The 21,527-nt window shown below is 40.2% G+C and overlaps 1 protein-coding gene across 9 annotated transcripts in view; it reads left to right on the forward strand.

Annotated features, from left to right (window-relative positions):
- Positions 1 to 21,074, forward strand: part of LOC114803377 (low density lipoprotein receptor adapter protein 1) — a 40,634-nt gene extending 19,560 nt beyond the window's left edge. The window contains exons 3-10 of one of the 9 annotated variants that reach the window (XR_003751906.1): positions 268 to 380; positions 6,898 to 7,012; positions 7,245 to 7,317; positions 7,411 to 7,491; positions 7,914 to 8,041; positions 9,458 to 9,492; positions 17,645 to 18,722; positions 19,148 to 19,265. Coding sequence is in view for 5 of the 9 variants with exons in the window: in XM_029002903.1 (XP_028858736.1) it covers positions 268 to 380; positions 6,898 to 7,012; positions 7,245 to 7,317; positions 7,411 to 7,491; positions 7,914 to 8,041; positions 9,458 to 9,492; positions 14,751 to 14,919 (714 nt within the window). In the remaining 4 variants the exon portion in view is untranslated. Of the gene's footprint in view, positions 1 to 267; positions 381 to 6,897; positions 7,013 to 7,244; positions 7,318 to 7,410; positions 7,492 to 7,913; positions 8,042 to 9,457; positions 9,493 to 14,750; positions 15,540 to 17,644; positions 18,732 to 19,147 lie in introns of those variants that run through there. The other 8 variants (XR_003751905.1, XR_003751907.1, XM_029002904.1 and 5 more) reach the window with 8 other exon arrangements.
- The last annotated feature ends 453 nt before the right edge of the window (positions 21,075 to 21,527 follow it).

Below are 21,527 nucleotides of genomic sequence, written 5' to 3' on the forward strand. Positions count from 1 at the left end.
GGATAAGGGCGTCTGATAAATGCTGTAAATGTAAATGTATTGGAGTCAGTGACTTCTTGATGCATCAGAGCTGTTTTGGTGGTCTGGGATCAACAGAATTTTGTTAGGGGGTTTAAATTTCGTGGCTAACTAATGAAAGTGAAGTGATTGTCACACGTGATACACGTGATAATGTAAATAAACTCACAGACACTTCTTCATATAGTGCAAACCTGCTTCATTCACCTCCATTCTGTCATGGTGACCTGCAAATTCTACCATTCACAGGCAAGGGCCAGCGCAAAGAAGTTCCGCAAGGTCACCCTGACCATATCACCCAAGGGAATCATCATCGGCGACAGTGAAACCGGTGACCTGGTCGAGAATGTCTCCATTTACAGGTTTCTCCCCAGAAATTGCTGTTTTTGTTCGTAGTTACATGGTTTTGAGGAACACTGTTTTTTTTTGTATGGAATTGCAAGAGAGTGGATGTTTTATTAGGTGAAGTTTATGTTTATTAGCGAGGCAAAACGCTGCAGTGCCTTTTGTGAAAAATGCTGCAGTAGCTACAGCTACACTCGGTGGAAGCCACTTACTATCATTGTGTCCCTGACCAAGACACTTAACCCTTAGTGTCTCCAGGGGGACTGTCCCTGTAACTACTGATAAATGCGGTAAATTTAATAATAATACTTTGAGATGTTGTCATTCCCATGACAGAAGAGAAACCATTGTGTTTCACAATGACGACCACTTGACCACTTCACTGAAAAACTTTTGATGTTAATTCTGTATCTAGGTTTGAGGTTAATTCTGTCTCTTGTTGCTTAAATTATCCAAGTCTAAAAGTGATCCGAATTTACATGAATATATCAAATGAAAATAAACACAGCATGACAATCAATTCCTCTGTTATCCTACAAGTGTCCAAAACCATCTTCGGCAATACACATGCATCTCAAATTGGTTGATAAAGTCATCCAGTGAACAACAGAACATGGCACAGCTCATTCAATGATCAACACCTGCTGGCCACATTAATCAAACTCCTCCTCCAGCGCAAACCACAGCACCACCCACAGGACAAAACACAAGACCACACAACTCAATCACAAATACATAAATGGGCCGCATTATAGAAAATATATTGAAATATATATAATTATAACTATATTAATATTACTATTGTATAAAGAAAATGTCAAAAGCATAAAAGGACAATTGTGGTCCTTTAAAGACAATTTGTTTTTGCACTGATTGCTATTGCTCCTCAAACATGCATCTGGATTAGGTACTGATTTTACAATGTGGCAATCCAAGTATCATTAGTTCTTTGATTGAACCATAAACTACAATCATAACATTAACACGCTAATCCAACAAAACATTTTTTTGCAAATATGCAAATATTTTGCATATATATCAATTGGTTTTAGAAATAGCTCATATGAAAAGCTAAACCCCTACCAAATGATGTTTAATGCATTAAAATGAATTAGTTTCACTGAAAAAGATTTATCATTTAATCAAGACAGAAAGGTCAAATTTTGGCAAAACCTGTTCAGAAATTTAACAAATTTACTGCAAACACAAAAATATCTCAACAAATTAAGTAGTGGTGCTGTGAGATCAAAATTTTATATCTTGTATGACTTCCATGCGCTTGAAAGACTGCATCCATGTGGTTTGGCAAGGATTCATACAATTTATTAATGAAGTCATCAGGAATAGCAAAGAAAGCAGTCTTCCATGCTTCCTCTTTCATCCTACCCCACACATGCTCAATGATGTTCATGTCTGGTGACTGGCCTGGCCAATCCTGGAGTATCTTGATCTTCTTCGCCTTGAGGAACTTTGATGTGGAGATTGAAGTGTGTGATTGAGCACCTCTTTTATGGTTGGGAATATAAAAGGTAGATTTCTTGGTATTTCAGACTAGTGAAGTTTGCCTTCCACCCTGAAGATCTCTCGCACACCCTCAGACTGGATGTAACCCCAGACCATGATTTTTCCGCCACCAAATTTAACTGTTTTCTGGGTGAATCTCAGATCCATAAGGGCTCCAGTAGGTCTCCTGCAATATTTGTGGCGACTGTGGTGTAATTAAAAAAAAGTTTCACCTGCCACTTTTCCAGCATCCATCCTTTTAGCAGGCTGTGGGCCTTGGCAAATGCCACACGGTTTTTCAATGACTTTTGTTTAGTGCTGACTTCTGGGCACTGATTTGACCATGGAGGCCATTTCGAGATAGAATCTGACAAACTGTTCTGGTTGACACAGGGACTTCAGGTGACCAGGTCTTGTGGAGCTCTGCTGCAGTGGAAAATGGGCTGGATTTGGATTATCGAGCCAGCAAACGGTCCTCTTGAGCAGTTGTCTTGCGGGGTCTGCCTGACCTGGGCTTGTCAGAAATGTCTCCAGTCTCTTCAAATCATTTTTTTATCCTCTCTACTTGACGCTGAGACACACTGAAGGTGTCTGCCACATCAGCAGTGGATCTGGTCTTGAGCCTCTTGATAATCAACACTTTAGTCTCAGGGTGAATCTTAGGCATGTTTGCAGAGGTTTAGTTGCAGTTGATGTGAAGGTCTAGTGTACTGGGGTTCTTTTTATACACACTGATCCATTATTATTCACAAATGAAGCTCATATGACAAGGTGACAACACTTATGTCTTTGCAAAAATTGACTCAATGGGCTTTACCAAGCTTTGAATATTAGAATACTTTTTGACAGTTTCATTTTGCACTGAAACATTATTACAAAAGCTGATGGGAATAAAATGAGCCGTTTCTTGTACAAAAATCTTGAAATATATTTCAGCGGCACTTGAGGTCAATTTGTACACAAGCAACAAGATTTTTGTCAGGGACTATATGTCTGTGTGAACAGCTAGAGACTGTGCAGGCTGGGGTTAAACCCAAATCAACGCTGTTCCTTGGATATCAACCACATCAGAAATTAGAGTTTCCTTTCATTCACCTCCTGCAGACAGTTGGAATGGCCTGGCCTTGAAATGGATCTATCCCAAGTGCAGTCAATGATAATGCTGCTGGTTCTGAGTATATCCAATTAAAAAAAAGAAAAATTCACCTGGTCCTTCTTTAAATTAAGTTTAAAGCTGCCCTTTTAATACATTTTTTATGCAGTAAAACCAGCATCTTCAGATTGTCACTGCCTGGTCTTATTACCTGAGCTCCACATCTCTCCTTATGCCTGGAGGGGAAAAAAACGGGGTGTGTTGTGGTCAGAACAGACAATGCTTTGATCCTAGTTCTTCAAAGAGAGATAAATGAGATCTGGTCTGCTCCATTCACAATTTGAGCACTGAGAGGGGTGAACTGACAATTCTGGGTAGTGAAGCTTCAGCAGTGGTGAGGTGGTATGTGCCGGGGTCCTTCTTTGTTCTGCTCTGTTCAGTTAAAGCTCCTGGGGATGCACTGATTGTTCAGACCGTGTGTTTTGTTCGGCAGTGTAGCATGTGATACATATACTTAAACCTACTTTTCAGTTTGTTAACTAACATAATGAGGTTATTATGTAGTGGAATTGTGATTCCAGAATATAGAAATACAGAAAACAGTATTTAAGTGAAAATTTAGATCTTGTGTTTTCTTAAATGTAACAAAATAAAAGTCTCCTCCTCACAATAATACAGGTTATTTATGGTATTCGATCGGTAGTCAGGATTGGTGCATCAGTGCATCCCTAGTATTGAGTGCCTTTCCTGGCAGGTGGTTGTCCTCATGTACCTGCCTGGAGTCTGTATTGAGTCTTAGGTGCTTATCTCTATTTTGGCGTCCAGTCCTGTTTGGGTCTACGCGCCATGTTTTTGCTCATACAGTAATGAACCTTTTCTTTATTGTAAGTACATGTAAGTGTCATGACATGTAAGTGTCATGGTTGTCCTGTGTAATGTTTCCTGATCGTGTTCACCTGTGTATGATTGTATAAAGCTGCCCTGTTCGTGTCTGTTTGCGGTCGGGTCATTGTTTGGTGGTGTTCCCCTTGTCCTGTCTACCCATGTTTCGTGACGTCATGTGTATGCGTCCTTCTTCCTCGCAGCCGGACCTCGACGGCCTACGAAAGCTACCGTGGGGTCAAGGAGACCCGTCGCACAGTTCAGGCTCTCCCAGCTATAACCGATATGAGGAGAGTGGTGGACTTCACAGCGGAGCGTGCCGGAGACTGACCGGAGTGGCGGCACTGTGGATGGTGGACAGGATGCCGGTCCACCATGGATGAGCCATGCTTTGGCCAAGGCCTGAAGCCGTCAGTGCATGACAGCCACCACTCGTCATTATGGACTATCTCCCCCCTTTCATGGACCATTTTGGGTGGCATGCCGAGATTCATGCCTGGGTAATGTTTTGACCCAGTCCGGCAGGGGCTACTCCGGGTCTGGAGTTCGGACCGGAGTTTCATGTTCGTCCTGTGTAATGTTTCCTGATCGTGTTCACCTGTGTATGATTGTATAAAGCTGCCCTGTTTGTGTTTGTTCACCGTCGGGTCATTGGGTCATTGTTCGCCGTCGGGCTAGGCCACCACTGGGGCAGTGGTGGGCTAGCTGTTAAGGAAGCGCCCCCGTAATCAGAAGGTTGCCACTGAGGTGCCACTGAGCAAGGCACCATCCCCACACACTGCTCCCCGGGCGCCTGTCATGGCTGCCCACTGCTCACTCAGGGTGATGGGTTAAATGCAGAGGACAAATTTGACTGTGTGCACCGTGTGCTGTGCTGCTGTGTATCACATGTGACAATCACTACACTTTATTTTTATTTTTGTTTGGGGATGTTCTGACAGCCCTTGTACTGTCTACCATGTTTTGTGATGTTTTGTGCGTATGCGTGCTTCTTCCTCGCCATGTACAGCCATCGTGACAGAAGGAGTATTTTCTTCCAGTACAGCATAAACTTATTTTTCCATCTTTTTTCCAAGCTTTGTCAAAACCCCTGTTTTAAACAGATGCTCCATCCATGGTGGAATTGATAATGATAAATGAGACAGGCCATATTCGCTGTACTTAATAGTCTTGGAATGCCATGCTTTGTATCTCCCCACCACATTTAAAGGGTAAATTGCTTAGTGTAGTGGAATTGTGAAGCTTAATCTCCAGAGTCTCAGGAAAATCACACAGTGGCAGTAATGTGTTCGGCTGGCTGTGATTTAAATGCCTGTTACAGCATAGCAACATAAAATAAAAATATATGTTTGCTTTATGCAGTTTTATGCTTAATTTTTAAAAATATGTGTCTAAACTGTTTAAATATACATTCCCCAAATAATTGAATTCTTTCAAATTCAAATTTAAAAATTCAACACAGAAAACTCTAAATATGGTGAAATAGGTTTCCTGGTTTGTTGACATTCGTTCAGATGGTGCATATATAACATAAACATATTATTTATGATACAAAACCAGGGTTTGTTGTTGTGTAGGCAGAGTCCTTTAATTCAGTGGAGATGTGGGTAGCATCTACATGGAAAGATCCCAAAGGATGTCATTAGCTACATCATTAATGCAGTTAGTTATTCAGTCCATCACTTAGCTGCCACAAGGAATCCAAGGCAGGTTGTCATATGGGGTCAGAGACAGGTTATGCCTCCCCAAGGTGGTGGTACAGGGTGATCTGGTGCTAGACTGGTTATAGGTGTCAGTCATCCATCCTTTAAGAGTGCAGAATGTAGAAGGAAAATGTGCAGTGTGTGACAACAGAGACTCTTTGTGTGTGTGACAGTTGACCTGGATCAAATAAAAATATGAGTGAATTGGTTCACTTAATTTGTTGCATTTATTTCATACATATGACATACACACATACACACACACACACACAAATTAAGATAATTTTGTATCTAATAAATAATGAGTCAGTAAAATGTTCCACTGACTGTAAACAACAACTTATGCAGGTTAAGCAGGAAGGGGCTGGAAAAGAGATGGAGTGGGCATCTTGGGATTTCTTATTTGTGTTGTGCATCAGAAGCCACCCAACAATTACATATCAGTATTCTCTCACATCTTGTGCTTGATAAAGCTAACTACATCACAGCAGTCTTTGAAGTGAATACAAAGTCTGGTCTCTGCTCCACTGACATTTGAGTTAGTGTGCACCTCTGCCTACTGTGTTGTTCTTCAGTGGTCCTGGGGGGCTTTGCATTCTTCTCTGTCTGTAATCACTGGATACATGGTTTTTCATATCTAGTGAGGTCAATTTATACTGGAGGTTCAAAATTTCTCTTATTTATAGCAGAATAAAAGCTGGTTTTCATCAAGTTCCAATTAAACAAAAAATTTGAAATATGAACCTTTGATTTATCCAAACATTTTTTATTTAAACCAAAAATATAATTTGGTCTTATTCATGCAAACGTATTAATTAAAATATGTAATATTTTATATATATTGCTGATACAGGGTGATCTGGTGCTAGAAAGGTTATAGGTGTCAGTCATCCATCCTTGAGCTGCAAGTACATTGTAGCCACCAGATTTTATGATGTGTTATAATATATTATTATATTTGTATAATATAAATATTTCATATTTTATATGATTTCATTTTAATACTTTTAGAAAATAATTTTAAATCCTTCACACATCTGTCCTAATAATGCTTGTGAAGTGGTCAGGAGCCTGTAGAGTGAGCAGAGAATCTAAGGTTAATGTTGGAAAAATAGTTTTGTACCAAATTATATGGTAACATGAAGTTGGAAAAATACGCCCTGAGTGGTGCAGTTTCACTATGGAGAATAATCTTTTTTGTTATATTTATACTTTTCTACTCACAAACCAGATGTCTTTTAAACAGATTAGATTTTAAACAGATTTTACAGTACCTGTGCAGTTTAAGAGTTCTTGATATTGTGGCTGACCAACCCTAAGGAACTTTTTTCTTTTTTCCTGCTTGGCCTTCAGAATTTCATATTGCACAGCAGACAGAACGCAGGATAAAGTCTTTGCTTACGTCTCACAGAGCCGCTTCAATGAAACCTTGGAGTGCCATGCTTTCCTCTGCCAAAAGAAAAAGATAGTGAGTGCTGCTGAAAATCTTCATGAGATCACAACATAATGCATTCTGCATTAAAAACCAGAGTATTTTAATAAACATTATTTTTTCATTGCTGCACTATGTGTTGAACTGTATTTAGGAAACACCAGTGTAACGTGACGAACTAATATTTCACAGCAACGTGGAGTGTGAGCTCCATCTAGAGGACCAGAGTATCTAATGTCTGTGTTAAATTCATCCTATGTGTGTTCAGGCCCAGGCTGTGACACTGACGGTGGCTCAGGCTTTCAAAGTTGCATTGGATCAGTGGGAGATTGCTCAGGAAGGTGAGTGCCACTCACAGGTTTGTGATATATTCTGTGTGCTTGCAATGCAACTTAGTGTGGTGACAAACCCACATTGTGTACTCACTCTTTTAGACAAAAGTAAGAAGGCACGCAAGTCCTGCTCCTGCTCCAAGGACAAGTTTGAACCCGAGACACGGCCCCAGGGGGACTCAGGTAATATCACCATCTTGAAGTGTATTATAAACACTAACATTAACATTTGGAATAATCTTAAGAGTGCATTTTGTTTAAATATCCAACATTATAATTATCAACCGTCCATAACCAATTAAGTTAATACTGTTTTACTGGGTGTCTTATACTCAGATGCTCTGACCCATGAGATCACTACAGTTAGATAGATATATAACAGTATATTCAAAAATATGGTGCATATATAAATACAATTTTTGATTTTTAAACTGTAAATACTGGTATATATAATATAGAATGTGTCATAATATATAAATGTAACACTAGTGTGTTTGCAAGGGCTCTTATATTGAGGTAGCAGACACATTTATTGAAATGAAGCTGAAAATAATTAATGCTGCATTAATTAACTGATTTAGCAGTTTGTGTCTTGTCTGTGACAGAATCAGAAACAATTGTATTTCTGAATCCAGATGAGAGGCTGAGGAAACCTTGTTTTCCATCTTCCATCCTTTCACCATCACCGCGCAGCAACCCGGCCAAACGGCGACCAATCAAACACGACTCCTGGGTAGGTGACAGTTATAGAGAACGTGGGGTGGTAGAACTTAATCAAAACAGTTACAACAAGTCAACAAATTAAGAAATGTGATCAACAGCAGTGCACAAAATACATAATCTCATAATCGGGTGGTAGTAGCCTAGTGGGTAACACACTCCTGTGAACCAGAAGACCCAGGTTCAAATCCCACTTACTACCATTGTGTCCCCCTGGAGCAACCCTAAGTTGCTGTCCCCTGTAAATACTGATTGTAAGTCACTCTGGGTAAGGGCGTCTGATAAATTCTGTATATGTAAATCTCTTAAACATTTACATTTACAGTATTTGGTGGACTCGCATGAGCAACTTACATGAGTACTTTAAAATGTTTATCATTTGGTTCACTAGGACCTGATTTGTAAATTAGATTAATAGCATATTTAAGTTAAATAAGTATTTTCTAAACATGAAGGGTTTTAGCGAAGATCTTTAGTGACTCAGCTCTTGGAACATCTTGAAAGTTCATTCCACCACCTAGGAGCCCAGACACAGAAGAGTCTAGATGAAAACTTTCCCAAAACCTTGAGAGATAGTGGTACCTGTGGAGCAGTGCTGGAGGATAGGAGAGATTTAGGTGCAGAGTGAGGAGTGATGAGAGATCTGAGGTAGAAGGTGTTACCCTTCCTTGGCTTTGTAGGCAAGCATCAGTATTTTAAATCTGATGCGGGGGCAGCTACAGGAAGCCAGTGGAGGGAATGTAGCAGTGGAGTGGTGTGGGAGAATTTGGAAATGTTGAAAACAAGTCGTCCTGTAGCATGTTTTTGATCATCTGGAGAGGTCGAGTAGCGCTAAGAGGAAGACCAGCCAGGAATGAGTTACAGTAATCCAGTTTGGAATTGACCAGAGATTGGACAAGCATCTGAGTAGCCTGTGTTAATAAAAATGGACAAATCCTTCTAATGTTGCAGAGAAGTGAGAAAGATTGGTATATTTGAGGAGAGCCTGGAGACTTTATCATGCATTTAGTCTTGTGCATTTTGGAGACATTCTGTGTCTAGAATTTGTTATATTTTAATATCAAATTAGCAGCGCAGAATGTTGTTATACCTTAGATTAATTATCAATATTTAACCATTTTAGAAAGGTTTGAATGGTTTGAATCTAGACAGCACTTGTTTACAACCTATTTATTAAACACAGAAATGAAGAAACCAGTAATATTGTATTGTATATTGCTGGCATGTACAATAATTTTGGCAATTCCAAAAATGATTTATTTGATAACAAAAACAACAATAGTCAGATCCTAATATCTTTTTTATCATTGTCTTTAATGTGAGTTTATGTCATAATTAACAGCAAACTGCAGAGATATTCACCACTAGGGAGCGATGCTGAAGGATGGATGGAATTTCTATGATATCTGTTTTCTGTTACCTTTAACAGGACATGGAAGATGGCCTCGAAGATGCCTTCTCAAGGTATGCTACCTGGTACTATGTGTGCACAAATTGAGTTTGTAATCATTTTGAGTTGTGGGTGGGAAAGGAGTATCTGTCCCATCAGTGAAGCAGCTTGAGCTCTCATCAATCATGAAGGCTTTTCACTGCAAGCATGTGTAAACACAAAGCAGACTTCTTACTTTTTACCTCCTAATCCTTAATGACATGAATATCTGGGAGTCGTAGTGATGCTTGCTGCTCGATCCATAATTATCTTCAGGAGCCTGGCGTGTGCTTACAAAAACAGAAAGGTACTGTGAACTGAATAATATTGATTATCTGCTTACAGTATGTAATAGTTCAGTGATTCACAACCTTTTTTTTCCTGAGACCCCCCAAGACAAGACAGGATCCCTCAACTCCAATTACTTGAAGCATACACACATTAAAAGAATAAAAATGATGAATTAAAAAAGATTTATTAAACCATAAATAGTTTGGTTTTTGTTCTTATTCTCCTTGTTTCACACTGCAGGCTATATAGAGTCTATATCAGAGCTGTCCTGTTTTGGTTTTGTGAGCGGCAACACACATGGAGGTTGTGGCTTCGGCTCACTTGCGCTTATACAGCAAACTAGTGGAGAGTCACTCATGTCTTTGCGCTGTACTGCAATTGGGTTTTTCATCTCCTCCCACACCAGCTATTTGTCTTCTGTCTCCTCGTGATGTGTGTAATAAAATCACAGAGCCCACTATAAACCCAGCGGACTTTGCTGCCTTGTGTGATCAGGTATTCTGACAGGCCATGGTCATTGAGTGTTTGATGAAGTGGCTGTTACTTCTTCCCCTTCTCAGCAGCTCAGCCTGGAACTCCCTGAGCGATGGAATGGCATGGATGGGAAGCCCTTCTCTCCATTCTTGCTTTGATTTTTGAATTACAGCCCAGCAGTTACCCCTCTTCCAGATGCCAAATCGTGCCTTCCTAATGTCACTCCTTACCATGGGCAGCAGTGCGTCTCTCATCACTCGGGGCTGCGTCACTCTCCTACCGGTCCTAAAAACTACCTTCTCACATCCGAATGGTGTGGAGGACATGTTGTCTTAACTATACTATCTGCAGCAGGGCTCCACTTCGGTCAGTCAGTTCAGGACCAAATCCATGCGAAATCACCCTCGCGAGTGGTGGCACTGGTTGCAATGCAGTGACACTGCTTTCTGGTTTGGACTGACCATCAAAATTTCCTCACCATCTGAAAGCAAGGTGGCCACTGTTCTTTGAGCACCTGTCATTCCCTGTCTTTCTATTTGGAACATTTATTTTGATGCATCACATACTGTCAAAAGCGCAGCAAACACCTTATATTGGAAGAGTGTCTGTATGTGTGTCTGTACCAATGTATTTGTGTTATCACATACATACAAGTTCACAGACATACATGACTTGTGAAAGTGGAGATTTCTAGTTTTGTTTACTGAGTAAGAATATCCAGCAAAGATCTGTGAATGTTGGTGGAATACAGAACTCAATGCTAACTTTGCACTGACATGTTACGGCAGGGTGTGTCTGCATAAAGCAAGTTGAGTTGGCCTGAGGGACAGTGTACATGATCAACCCAGTGCCAAGACTTATATAATGCATACAGAATTATACAGAGTTTTGACAGAGTACAGAGTTTTATTTTTGTTTCCAGTTCAAGTAGGCTGGTGTTTTCCCTGGGATTGCTGCAGTTGGTCAGGTCAAATGTTCAGCAACATTATATATCACCATAGAATGACTATCTGAATTTACTGAAGGACAGGTTATTCCATTTGTAAATTACTTCTTCCCTGATGACACGGGCATTAAATATTTAATCAGAGTGTTTAAGGGAACATATGCAGTGGTGGTTTTTGTTATGGGCATCAAATATCTTTAGTGTGAAGTGAAGATGATGCCTGTTCCTCCTGTAGTACTTTGCTTGTGCTTGTTTCCACTATGTAGGACCTTGGATTAGAGCTGGAGCTGTGAACTACTGCAGGAATTGTCCACTGTTCCTGGCCCTCCAGGAAGCTTTGTGAGCATCGGGTCTCCCAGCTGCAGTAGAGTTAGTAATCTTACCCCATGGTAGGCTTGCTTGGTTTCAGGTTATCTTGCAGGGTGGGCAGAGTGGTTCATATTTTCCTGCCTATCAAAAGTTCTGTTGGACTGGTGCCCATAGAAGATTTGGGTGTGGCTCGATATGACATCAGTGCAAGGACCAGCATGAGTAAATCTGCAATCTGAACTGCTCTCTGTGCCTGTCCATTACTCTGAGGGTAGTGTGGGCTAGATGTTATATGAACAAAATTCCTCACTAAACTCCCATATCTGCTCTGAAAGTTACCTGTCTATTTCTGACAGCTCTCCTTTAACAGGGTAGAAGTCTGACTGTCTCAGGCACATTCTCTATATGCTTGGGCCACCCATTCCTGGTGAAACCTATAACTGTATGACAGCTGTTTATCAGTGTTTGTGTGCAGCTTAAGCTCTGTCATCCTGTGTGGTGTGGCTGGAACGTTACTCATTGGTTGTCCTCTTTCAGGGGAATAGGACCGAATCCATTTGCTGCATCCAGCGACATAAAAACTAGGGCATTCCACCATGGGCATTCCACCAGGTCAGCGCAAATACGCACCTCTTTCTTATTGGGTTTTAACACTGGCACCATAGATGCACCATTCATAAACCTTATTTGCCCTGGCCACTGCAGGTGAGAATGCGGAATTGGGTGATTCTCGTAGCTGAAAATTAGTTATTAATGCACCTCGACAAGCATAGACTCAGCTCTTCCCAATTTGAACCAAATCAAGTAGGCCTGATCCATTACCTTTTACCTATCCTCTTTACTCCAGATCTTTATCACCTTGCTTGCATGTAAATGAGCATCACTGTTCCAGTGCTGCCCAGGTGATCGCCAACACCCATGCGGACCCAGCCATGTTCCTGGTTTTTCCTTGCATGAATGTTTGTCCATGATTATCCACGGTCCTGTATTGCATGTTATTGTTAAAAGTAAATCCCTCGTCTGTCACAACCATGCTGGCATGACGAGGCAGGTGAACGGAGAGGAGGACAGAGAGGTGACGAGAAGACGAAGAAAGGACGCAATCGCTGACATCACGAAACCGGGGTTTAATGGGTGAAGCACAAGACAGGGGAGACATCCGAGACACTGGTGAACTTCAAAGACCTGACAGCGAACAGAAACGAACATTGCAGCTTTATACATTAGACACAGGTGAAAACGATAAGAGAACATTTCACAGGACAACGCCTTTCGGACCGGATCATGACATCGTCATGCCAATTCATGCCTTTCTGCCTGCACTACCCACTGTTCCTGACACCTGGTCATGTTTCAGCTGCGGCTGACAGATGATCATATAGTAAAAAGCAAAAACTCACCTCTTGTTTTGCACCCCACTGCAACTGGATTTCCACTCTCTCACAAAAATCTGCTCTCAACCGTGGCATTTTCTTTAATGGTTTTCTGGTAATGACATTCAATTACATTTGAAATGACACTTGTAGTTTGTCCTTTCCCACTTACGCACAGCTCTACGGCACTGGTGTCAGTAGAGTCATTCAGCCAGGGCTCAGACATTTTAGCTGCATGGTTTTTGATGGAGCCTATTAACAATTTTGCAGTGAAGCAACAAACTTCACTCATCTGTATTGCTGCACGCAAACTCCAGAATGAGACAGTTCGGAAAACAGCCGAGAAGTGAACAGCAGTGGAAAAGTTATTAACATGACAGGTCTGAAAAGCAGTGTGCAGCTGTGATAAACCACAGTTTATCTGTGGTACATGTGCTGCATGGTCACAGATCTCTAAGTTAAGGCAATCCATATAATAAAATAATATGAAGTGTGTGTCTGCTTTCTTGTGTGGGACCAGTCACAGACTACACAAGATTAAAAGCATCAATAAGCCTTGCCTTATCAGGATTTATCAGGGCAGAACACATGAACATTAAATGATAATAATGCTATCATATTTAGTATAAATTTAGCCAGAAAATGGGAAATACTTCATTGCCTTTGAAGGATATGAAAAGGCAAATGTGTGTTGTCCAATTTTCATTCAGGCCAGAGTAGGAGTTTCAGAAATAAATTTGATAAAAATGTATATCAATCAGTATGGGAAAATGTATAGTGATAAAGTAAAGTGAAGTGATTGTCACATGTGATACACAGCAGCACAGCACATGGTGCACACAGTGAAATTTGTCCTCTGCATTTATCCCATCACCCTGAGTGAGCAGTGGGCAGCCATGACCGGCTACCGGGGAGCAGTGCATGGGGACAGTGCTTTGCTCAGTGGCACCTCACTGGTACCTTGGCGATTCGAACCGGCAACCTTCTGATTACTGGGCCACTTCCTTAACCGATAGGCCACCACTGCCCCGATATTATGTCATATGTCAAATCTTTGAATGCTGTAAATATGATTGTCTTCTACCATTTCTACTTAACCAACTTCACTAATGGTTCCACATTTACAGCCTTTCCTACAGTTGCAGGTTGCTAGTCTATAAATCCATATTAATCTTAGTAATGATAAAACAACTGTAGGCTGACTACAAAATGTAGTCAACTTTTAGTTGTTAGGAAACATGCTACACCCACATCTAGGAGGATGATTTGTACACTTTGATTGAGGCAAACTGACAGACTTGTTAACCACTTATACTTTTTATTGTCAATTAGAATTAGCATTTCATTAATAACAATGTGAAACAATATATCCCACCCTCATTCCTGAATAAATACTAACAGACTCTTTGCTATATCAGTGGTCAGACTTGGCATCATGCTACATTTTTAGTGTGGCTGAGGTAGCATTGCTCATCTTCATTAGATACAAGCTCTAAAGTGAATCATCAATAAGTTAGCATGTGAAAAAACCGGATCTTTTATTTAAAATCTGTCTGTGTTCTCACTGCTCCAGTCTTTGATAATTCATTGAGCTGCAATGAGTGCTTCCAGATCTCTTCTCTGACAAATGTGATTACACTCATCTGAACTGAATTTGCTTTACTAAAAACCTCTAGAACACAGATGGGCAACTTACTCAGCTGATGTTCTTGTTCAGAATTGTACATACACATCATAGCCTTTTCGAAGAAGTCATAAAATATCCTCATGGACCAAATATTTAATAAGAAAGTAATGCTTAATCTAGAGACTGACACTCTTACTTCTCAGCAAAACTTATGCTTATGACTATAGCCCTGGTTGTCTGATAGCATGTGAATTATTTTGCGTCATTCCTTAGAATCAATATTTCAAGACTTTCCTCACTGGCTGGCAGTGGTGATGCATGCATTGCACGGGTGCCTTCCTCATTGTCAACATGTGGATCAGCAGTACGACTGGAGCTTCCAAGCCTCCGCTGGTACAAGGCAAACCATGAATCCATGATCCGGTGCAAAAAATCGTATTAATAGGCAACTAGCCAGCAAGCTGATGACCATGGGCAACACTGCAGCACAGCAAACGGTGACACGAAATGAGTCCTCTGCTTTTAACCATCACCCGTAGTGAGCAGTGGGCAGCCCCGGGAGCAGTGTGTGGGGACAGTGCTTTGCTCAGTGGCACCTTGGTGGATCGGGATTCGAACTTGCCGCTTCCTTAACCATTAGGCTACCACTGCCCCATTGGCGCATGGGGGTTCCTGAAAAAACTACCTGAAAAGGGGACTTTCATTGTCAGAAACACTGCCAGGAGCTCCAGGCAATTTTTATTAGTGGAGCAAATGTGCATCTCCCACACCATTCGCAGATCTGCTTGCCACCAAGCCCTATTGGCCAGCCAGTAATTGATTTTTCGAACACGAGATCTGGACAAATCCCATAGATGGGGCAATGGCACTTTCTGTGAGCAAGAATGAACAGCAACGCGTGCGAGCACAAGCAATCAATGGAACTAAAAGTACCTGGACAGCTCACAGCTCTCTCCTTCTACAACAGCCCGCAACCTTGGAGTAACAATAGACAACCAACTCTCCTTCTTGACTCACATCAGCAATCTTTCCTGCTCATGTAGATTCCTTCTCTACAATATCAGACGAATCCGCCCTTATCTGCCAACACAGGCCACCCAGATACTGGTTCGGTCCTTAGTAATCTCACGACTGGACTACTGTAACTCCCTTCTAGCTGGTCTACCTCTATGCAGTGGTGGAGGAAGTACTGAAGCTTAGTACTTAAGTAAAAGTACAGGTAACCTGCAAAATATGTACTCAAGTAAAAGTAGAAGTGCTACATCAACAATCTTACTTAAGTAAAAGTCCTAAGTACTTACTTTTAAATGTACTTTAAAGTATTTTTTTAAGTAAAAGTACTCACACAATGGTTTGTCTCAACATCTGGGGTGTGCCATTTTGTAAAAGCATAGTACATATACTGACTTATGCCTGTACTGATGTCATTGCTTGTAATAATTACAAGCAATTATACAGTATATGTGTATTGGAAAGTTTGGTGTGCTTATTGTGCCTGCACTCTGCAATACTGTGTGTACCTTAGAATTATGTGGATGACAAGTTATCTACTAGGTATTACCCACTAATATACCATTAAGATAAACCAATCATGACATGATATATCTTTAAATCATTTATGTACTTGTAAAACTATTCAACACTTCTGTTAAGAGCAGTAAAAGGGAAACACAACAGTAACCAAACACCAGTGGTAACAAGGTAACTAGCACAATCAAGTATATTATTAGGCCTATTTACTGTGTTAAACTATGTATATGAACCTTATAATTACGAGAGATTGCATTTAAGTGAATACAAAACCAAATCCAGAAATATGTGAGAAACCCAGGAAACTCAGGAGTGTTGGTGTATTGTGATCACATCTCTAGTCAGAGATGAGTACTGATTGTGAAACAGGCGGAACGCACCACTTCCAGCCAAGCTGGACCAGTGTTGTGCATGAACGCATTCAATGAACGGCGTTCATTGAACGCATTCCTATTTTTCGTGAACGCTGAACTGAACAAATCAGTTTACAAATTATGAACGTGAACGTGAGTGACGTTTACTCTGGCAAGACTGAACGCTGCTCACGTTTTAAAGTTTGCTGGTTACAGGCTAATATGGCCGGTGCTTCGAGTCCGAAAAAAAAACAACTAAAGAACGAACGTGAACTAGTTCATTTTTTGAGCTGTGAACTTGGTTCAAAAAATTAAAAAATGAACTATGAACATGAACTAGTTCTTTTTCAGTGTGAACTGGCACAACACTGAGCTGGACATTATGCTAGCAAAGACATTAAGCTTTCTTCTCTGAGCTAATAAACCAGTTTTATCCTACCACCGTGTTAAAAAAATAATGAAGCTATACTGGTGTGATTTTTATACTATTTCTGTATGTCAGCATACATTTCACTAGTTAATAGTATCATAACATACCCAAAAGCATAGCATACCATAGCATAGCTTACCTCTATATGTTTATCAAGCCGGTCTACCAGCTCGTGCTGCGAACTGCCATCATTGGAGCTAATAAAGCCTGATTGGTAGGAAATGGCAAACAACTCCAGAACGCAAAAGGCGAACTATTTTTTCATGCAGGATTTTGAGGAAATTGTGTTCATAAAATGTAACGAGTAACGGCATAAATTGTAGAAATGTAGTGCAGTAGAAAGTACAGATAAATGCCGCAAAATGTAGTGAAGTGAAATAAAGAGTATGCATCATTATTTTTACTTAAAGTAAAGTACAGATACGTAAAAATGTACTTAAGTACATTCCACCACTGCCTCTATGTTCCATCCGACCTCTACAACTAATAAAAAATAACTAATCTTCAACCTTTTGGCCAGTACTGTATATTTAGTTTTTTTTAGAGACCTAAATCTGATCAACAGATCAACGAAAAGGGTTTCAAGATGACACAACTATACAAGTCATTTCGAGTTATGTGCAGCAGATAAAGATTCACATTCAGCAGGTGAACACGACACCTGCAAACACTGCAGGCCTCGCCCCTTACATTCCAAATTTATACAAACACCAGTTTTTATTGTAGTAAATCTTACTAGGCCAAGTTTATAACTAAACCTTTCCTGTTCTCAAATCCTTTATTAAATAGTCACTGTCTTCCAATAATTGAAATTGTTTGTCTTCAATGTTTTCGGTTTATGACATCATTGTCAGGTTTGACGTCACCTGGGGACTCACCTGTGCCCAATCAGGACTGCAGATAAAAGGCGCCATGCAGCCGTCCATTAGCAGCTGCGACATTCTTTGTGGACCAATTTATGTATGTGCGGAGTTTGAGTTTTGCCAATCGCCACACGGGTTTGTTTTTGTTCTCCCCTTTTGTTTCCTTTTTTCGGCCATCGTGCCGTGTTTCTTTCTTGTTTAATAAATCTTTCTTCCAGTATGTCCTGCCTCTGCATTTCCTTCCCCCGTCAGCTCACGGATGTGACAATCATGCAAATGAAAGACGTTCTATTTAAAGATTGTTGTGCAAAGGGTTATATTGTTTTTCTCTTAAAATTAGTTGATTAAGCAAGAATTTTACTTTTCGTATTTAAGTATTGAAGACAAATACTGAAGTACATGGCTTGTCTGCTTTGTCCCGTGGAACGTGGAACTCTCTAGTGTAATGTCAAAGGCATTCCCCAGAATTACACAAATAAGTAGGTAATACAATGATGTTCCTTAAGAACAGGTGAAAGTGAAGTGATTGTCATTGTGTGGGAGCAGTGTGTGGAGACACTGCTTTGCTCAGGGGCACCTCAGTGGTGGATCGGGATTCGGACTGGCAACCTCTGATTACGGGGCCGCTTCCTTAAATGCTAGGCCACCACTGCCCCTGTATTACTGAGTTTCTTAGTAATAAGTACAGTGGGATCATTACAATCATCCACTCCATGTGCTGTTCAGATATTAGTAGATATCAGATATTTGATTTATTTGCCTTGTGTGCGCATGCGAGCATCTGTTTTATCTTCCTGGCTTCAGTACAGTAATGCCATTAAACTGATGACTGATTACTCAACAGAGTACGTAAATCAGCATTGGTGAAATGTATAATAATCCTCCTTAACCATTCCATGAATTCTGAATTCAACCTGCTCGCTCACATTACTGTACGCCAACTCACAGCCTTTTACTGTTCCACTGTATGTCATAATTGCATTATTATGAAATGTCAGCACGTGTCTCAGTCTGCTGTGTCTCTCCAACCTGACATGCAGCAGTGTGGAGGTGGAGGAGATGGACACGAGTAAGTGAGGTGAGCAGGTGATGTCACATGTGGAATGTGCAGCAGGCAGGACTGCTCAACTGTGCCATAAAGTGAGTGTAAGAAAGTAGAAGTGCTGCCGTGTGACATGATCCCACTGATCAGTCAATCAGGAGCATTGAAATTAAGCAGTAGGGAGGACTTCTACTTTCTGAAAGGTGCTTTTTCCATCTTTGGTACTGATGAAGTGGTGTGATTACGCATGCGTCACTGCATCTCAGACAGACTGCGTCCATATCCCCTCATCTGGCTGTCTGGGGTGGTTTAGATTATGCTGGCTTTCAGTGGCATGATGTTTGCCTGTTGTAGGTGGGTGAATGTCACCATTGTTGTGTTTTGTTATGTACTGTTGTGTCTGGCCTGCTATGCTTACTTACTTTCTTTCTTTCTTGTCTTTGTTCTGTCAGATTGGCAGAGTTTCGCTCCAGAGCACTGTCTGAAGGTGCTGCTGTGCGACCAGCCCAGAGGACCTGACATAAGGGAAGCTGTACAAATTCAGCAAACTCCTTCGTTACCACACAACAGCCAGTAAATTCTCCACCCAACATTGTTCCAGAGTCAACAGCCAACAGTAACCATAACTTGAAAATCCAGGTTACCTCTCAGACTTAAAACTTCATATGGTGCAGTGAGTGTGTGGCATTGGTGTGATTCCCAGTCAATGGACAGGAAAGACGTTTCCCAAGAACATCTAATAAAATGGTGCTCAGACTCTTCCAAGTGACACTTGACTATAGTGACTATATATGACTAAATAACTGAGGTGTGTTTATATATATGTATGTATGTATGTATGTATATATGTATGTATATTATAGTCTCTGTGTTTTATATGTCCATCTTCCTGTTTTTTTTCACAACTTTTATTCAGTGTAGTGATTCAATAATAAATACAAAGTGTTTTTGGGAACAATCTGTCAATTTAAATGGTTAAGAGATTTTTAGAAGCTAAGGTCAAATCTTTTAGAAGCTAAGGTCAAATGATTTCAGTCTTGGAATTTTTTGAATGAACAAGGTTAAAGACAATCATAGCTTTTGAAGTCAATTTTCTATAAAAAAAAGTTTGATTACCAATAATGTGTCAGGTCTTCAAAACATGCATACTAGCAAAAACAAATATTTCAGGTTTTTACACTCCATCTATCTCTCTATCTATATGGGATCATTTTTCAAATACTGTTTAACATTTATTTTCTTTTAAACAGAATAGGCGACTTTTTTTTTTTCAAGTGTAGACCTTGTGTACTGTAGTTGTAAACACTACACTACAGAAGATATTATTTTGTTCTGAATTATAATCCATCTGCTGCAGACCAGTGTTATCTCTGTATATTATATTCGTATCCAGAAATTAATGTTTTTGCTATGTCATAGCCTGGGACATGCAAACTCTTTTTGACATGTAAAATGAAGATAACACTATTTTTACTTTTATGCTGAGTATAAATCTAGGCTAGTGTGTTGCTTGTGAAATTGTATTTATTTAAAATAGTTAGTGGGAAGGTTATTTCAAGAAGATTGCATGTGCGCGAATGATTTGGGGGGTGTGCTTGCATGAATACGCGTGTGGAAGCAGATGACATGAAGAATGTTTAATGGTCCAGACAAGTCTTGAATTTATATATATTTCCAAAGCCCCAGGGAACTGCTGTGGATAGAAGAGCTGCGCGTTGCTGACCCCTGCTCTAGGAATAACGTCCTAGGCCTAAAGGTCTTGGAATTTGTTTGTCTTGTATTCCCTCTATAAGAATAATGTATAAATAGAGCATCTGACCTAGTTTTTGTTGTCACCTAGCAAAATGTTTTTTTCCACAAAAATTATCCTTTGCATAGTTAAAGTAGATATGTAATAGTGATAATCTTATGTTATTTTGTTTGTGTAACTATGACTTTCTCATTACATATTACAGTAAAGTGTATATAGTGTATATATTTTTATTTTTGTGTTAGTACATTTCAGTAGGAACTTTTGCATTAACATGCCTTAAAGTCACTTAAAGTCCCCTCGTATTTCAACATAAAGATCACAGTACTGATGGCTGCCTGATTGTTGCAGAAAGCTATGCAATACCTGAAGATCTATTAACAATGTTCAGCATCAGCAGACTTGCGGTGTGGAAATATTAACTGTAGACATTAGTAAACATTGCAGAAATCTCTCTCAGTCTCTTACTCACTTTGCATAACTGCTTAGTCCTACTCAGGGTTGTGGCTGCCAGAGCCCATCCTGGGGAGCAGGGCAGTGACTCACCCAAGGTGGGGCCCAAGCCCACCGCAGAAATTTATGAAATTGTGAAATTAAATTGTTTGATAAATAAATTTCCTTCAAAATGACACCACACTTCTGTCTTTTTTTCACTCTGGTGAACAACACTATTGGTGTTCTGACCATTATTGCCTACTGGGGTAAATACCTTGTCAAGATTTATTGAGATGTCAGATTCTTTGTTCCCACTGGCCTCAAGCTGCTTACCTGCTGTTCTGGTACAGAGGTCAGAAGTACCTTCACAACAGTTTCCAGCTGGCCAAAACAAACTGATTCCAATTTTCACTGATGAAATTGATCAAAATAGAATATTTATTCTAAAATTTCATAAATACATATTATAGGATATGAAGCTTTAATTAAGCCTAGGTTTATGGATGGAAAGTGCATACATACATGAAGAAATTGTGAGTGTTATGGCAACTAGGACCAGGGACTATGAATACAATTCTTTGACTTGTTGCAATAGCAGGGAATATAACATTTGGCACAAAGGGTTTGGGTACAGAGGTAAACTGATT

This window comes from Denticeps clupeoides, chromosome 14 (assembly GCF_900700375.1).
Source record: "Denticeps clupeoides chromosome 14, fDenClu1.1, whole genome shotgun sequence".
Classification (NCBI taxonomy): Eukaryota; Metazoa; Chordata; class Actinopteri; order Clupeiformes; family Denticipitidae; genus Denticeps; species Denticeps clupeoides.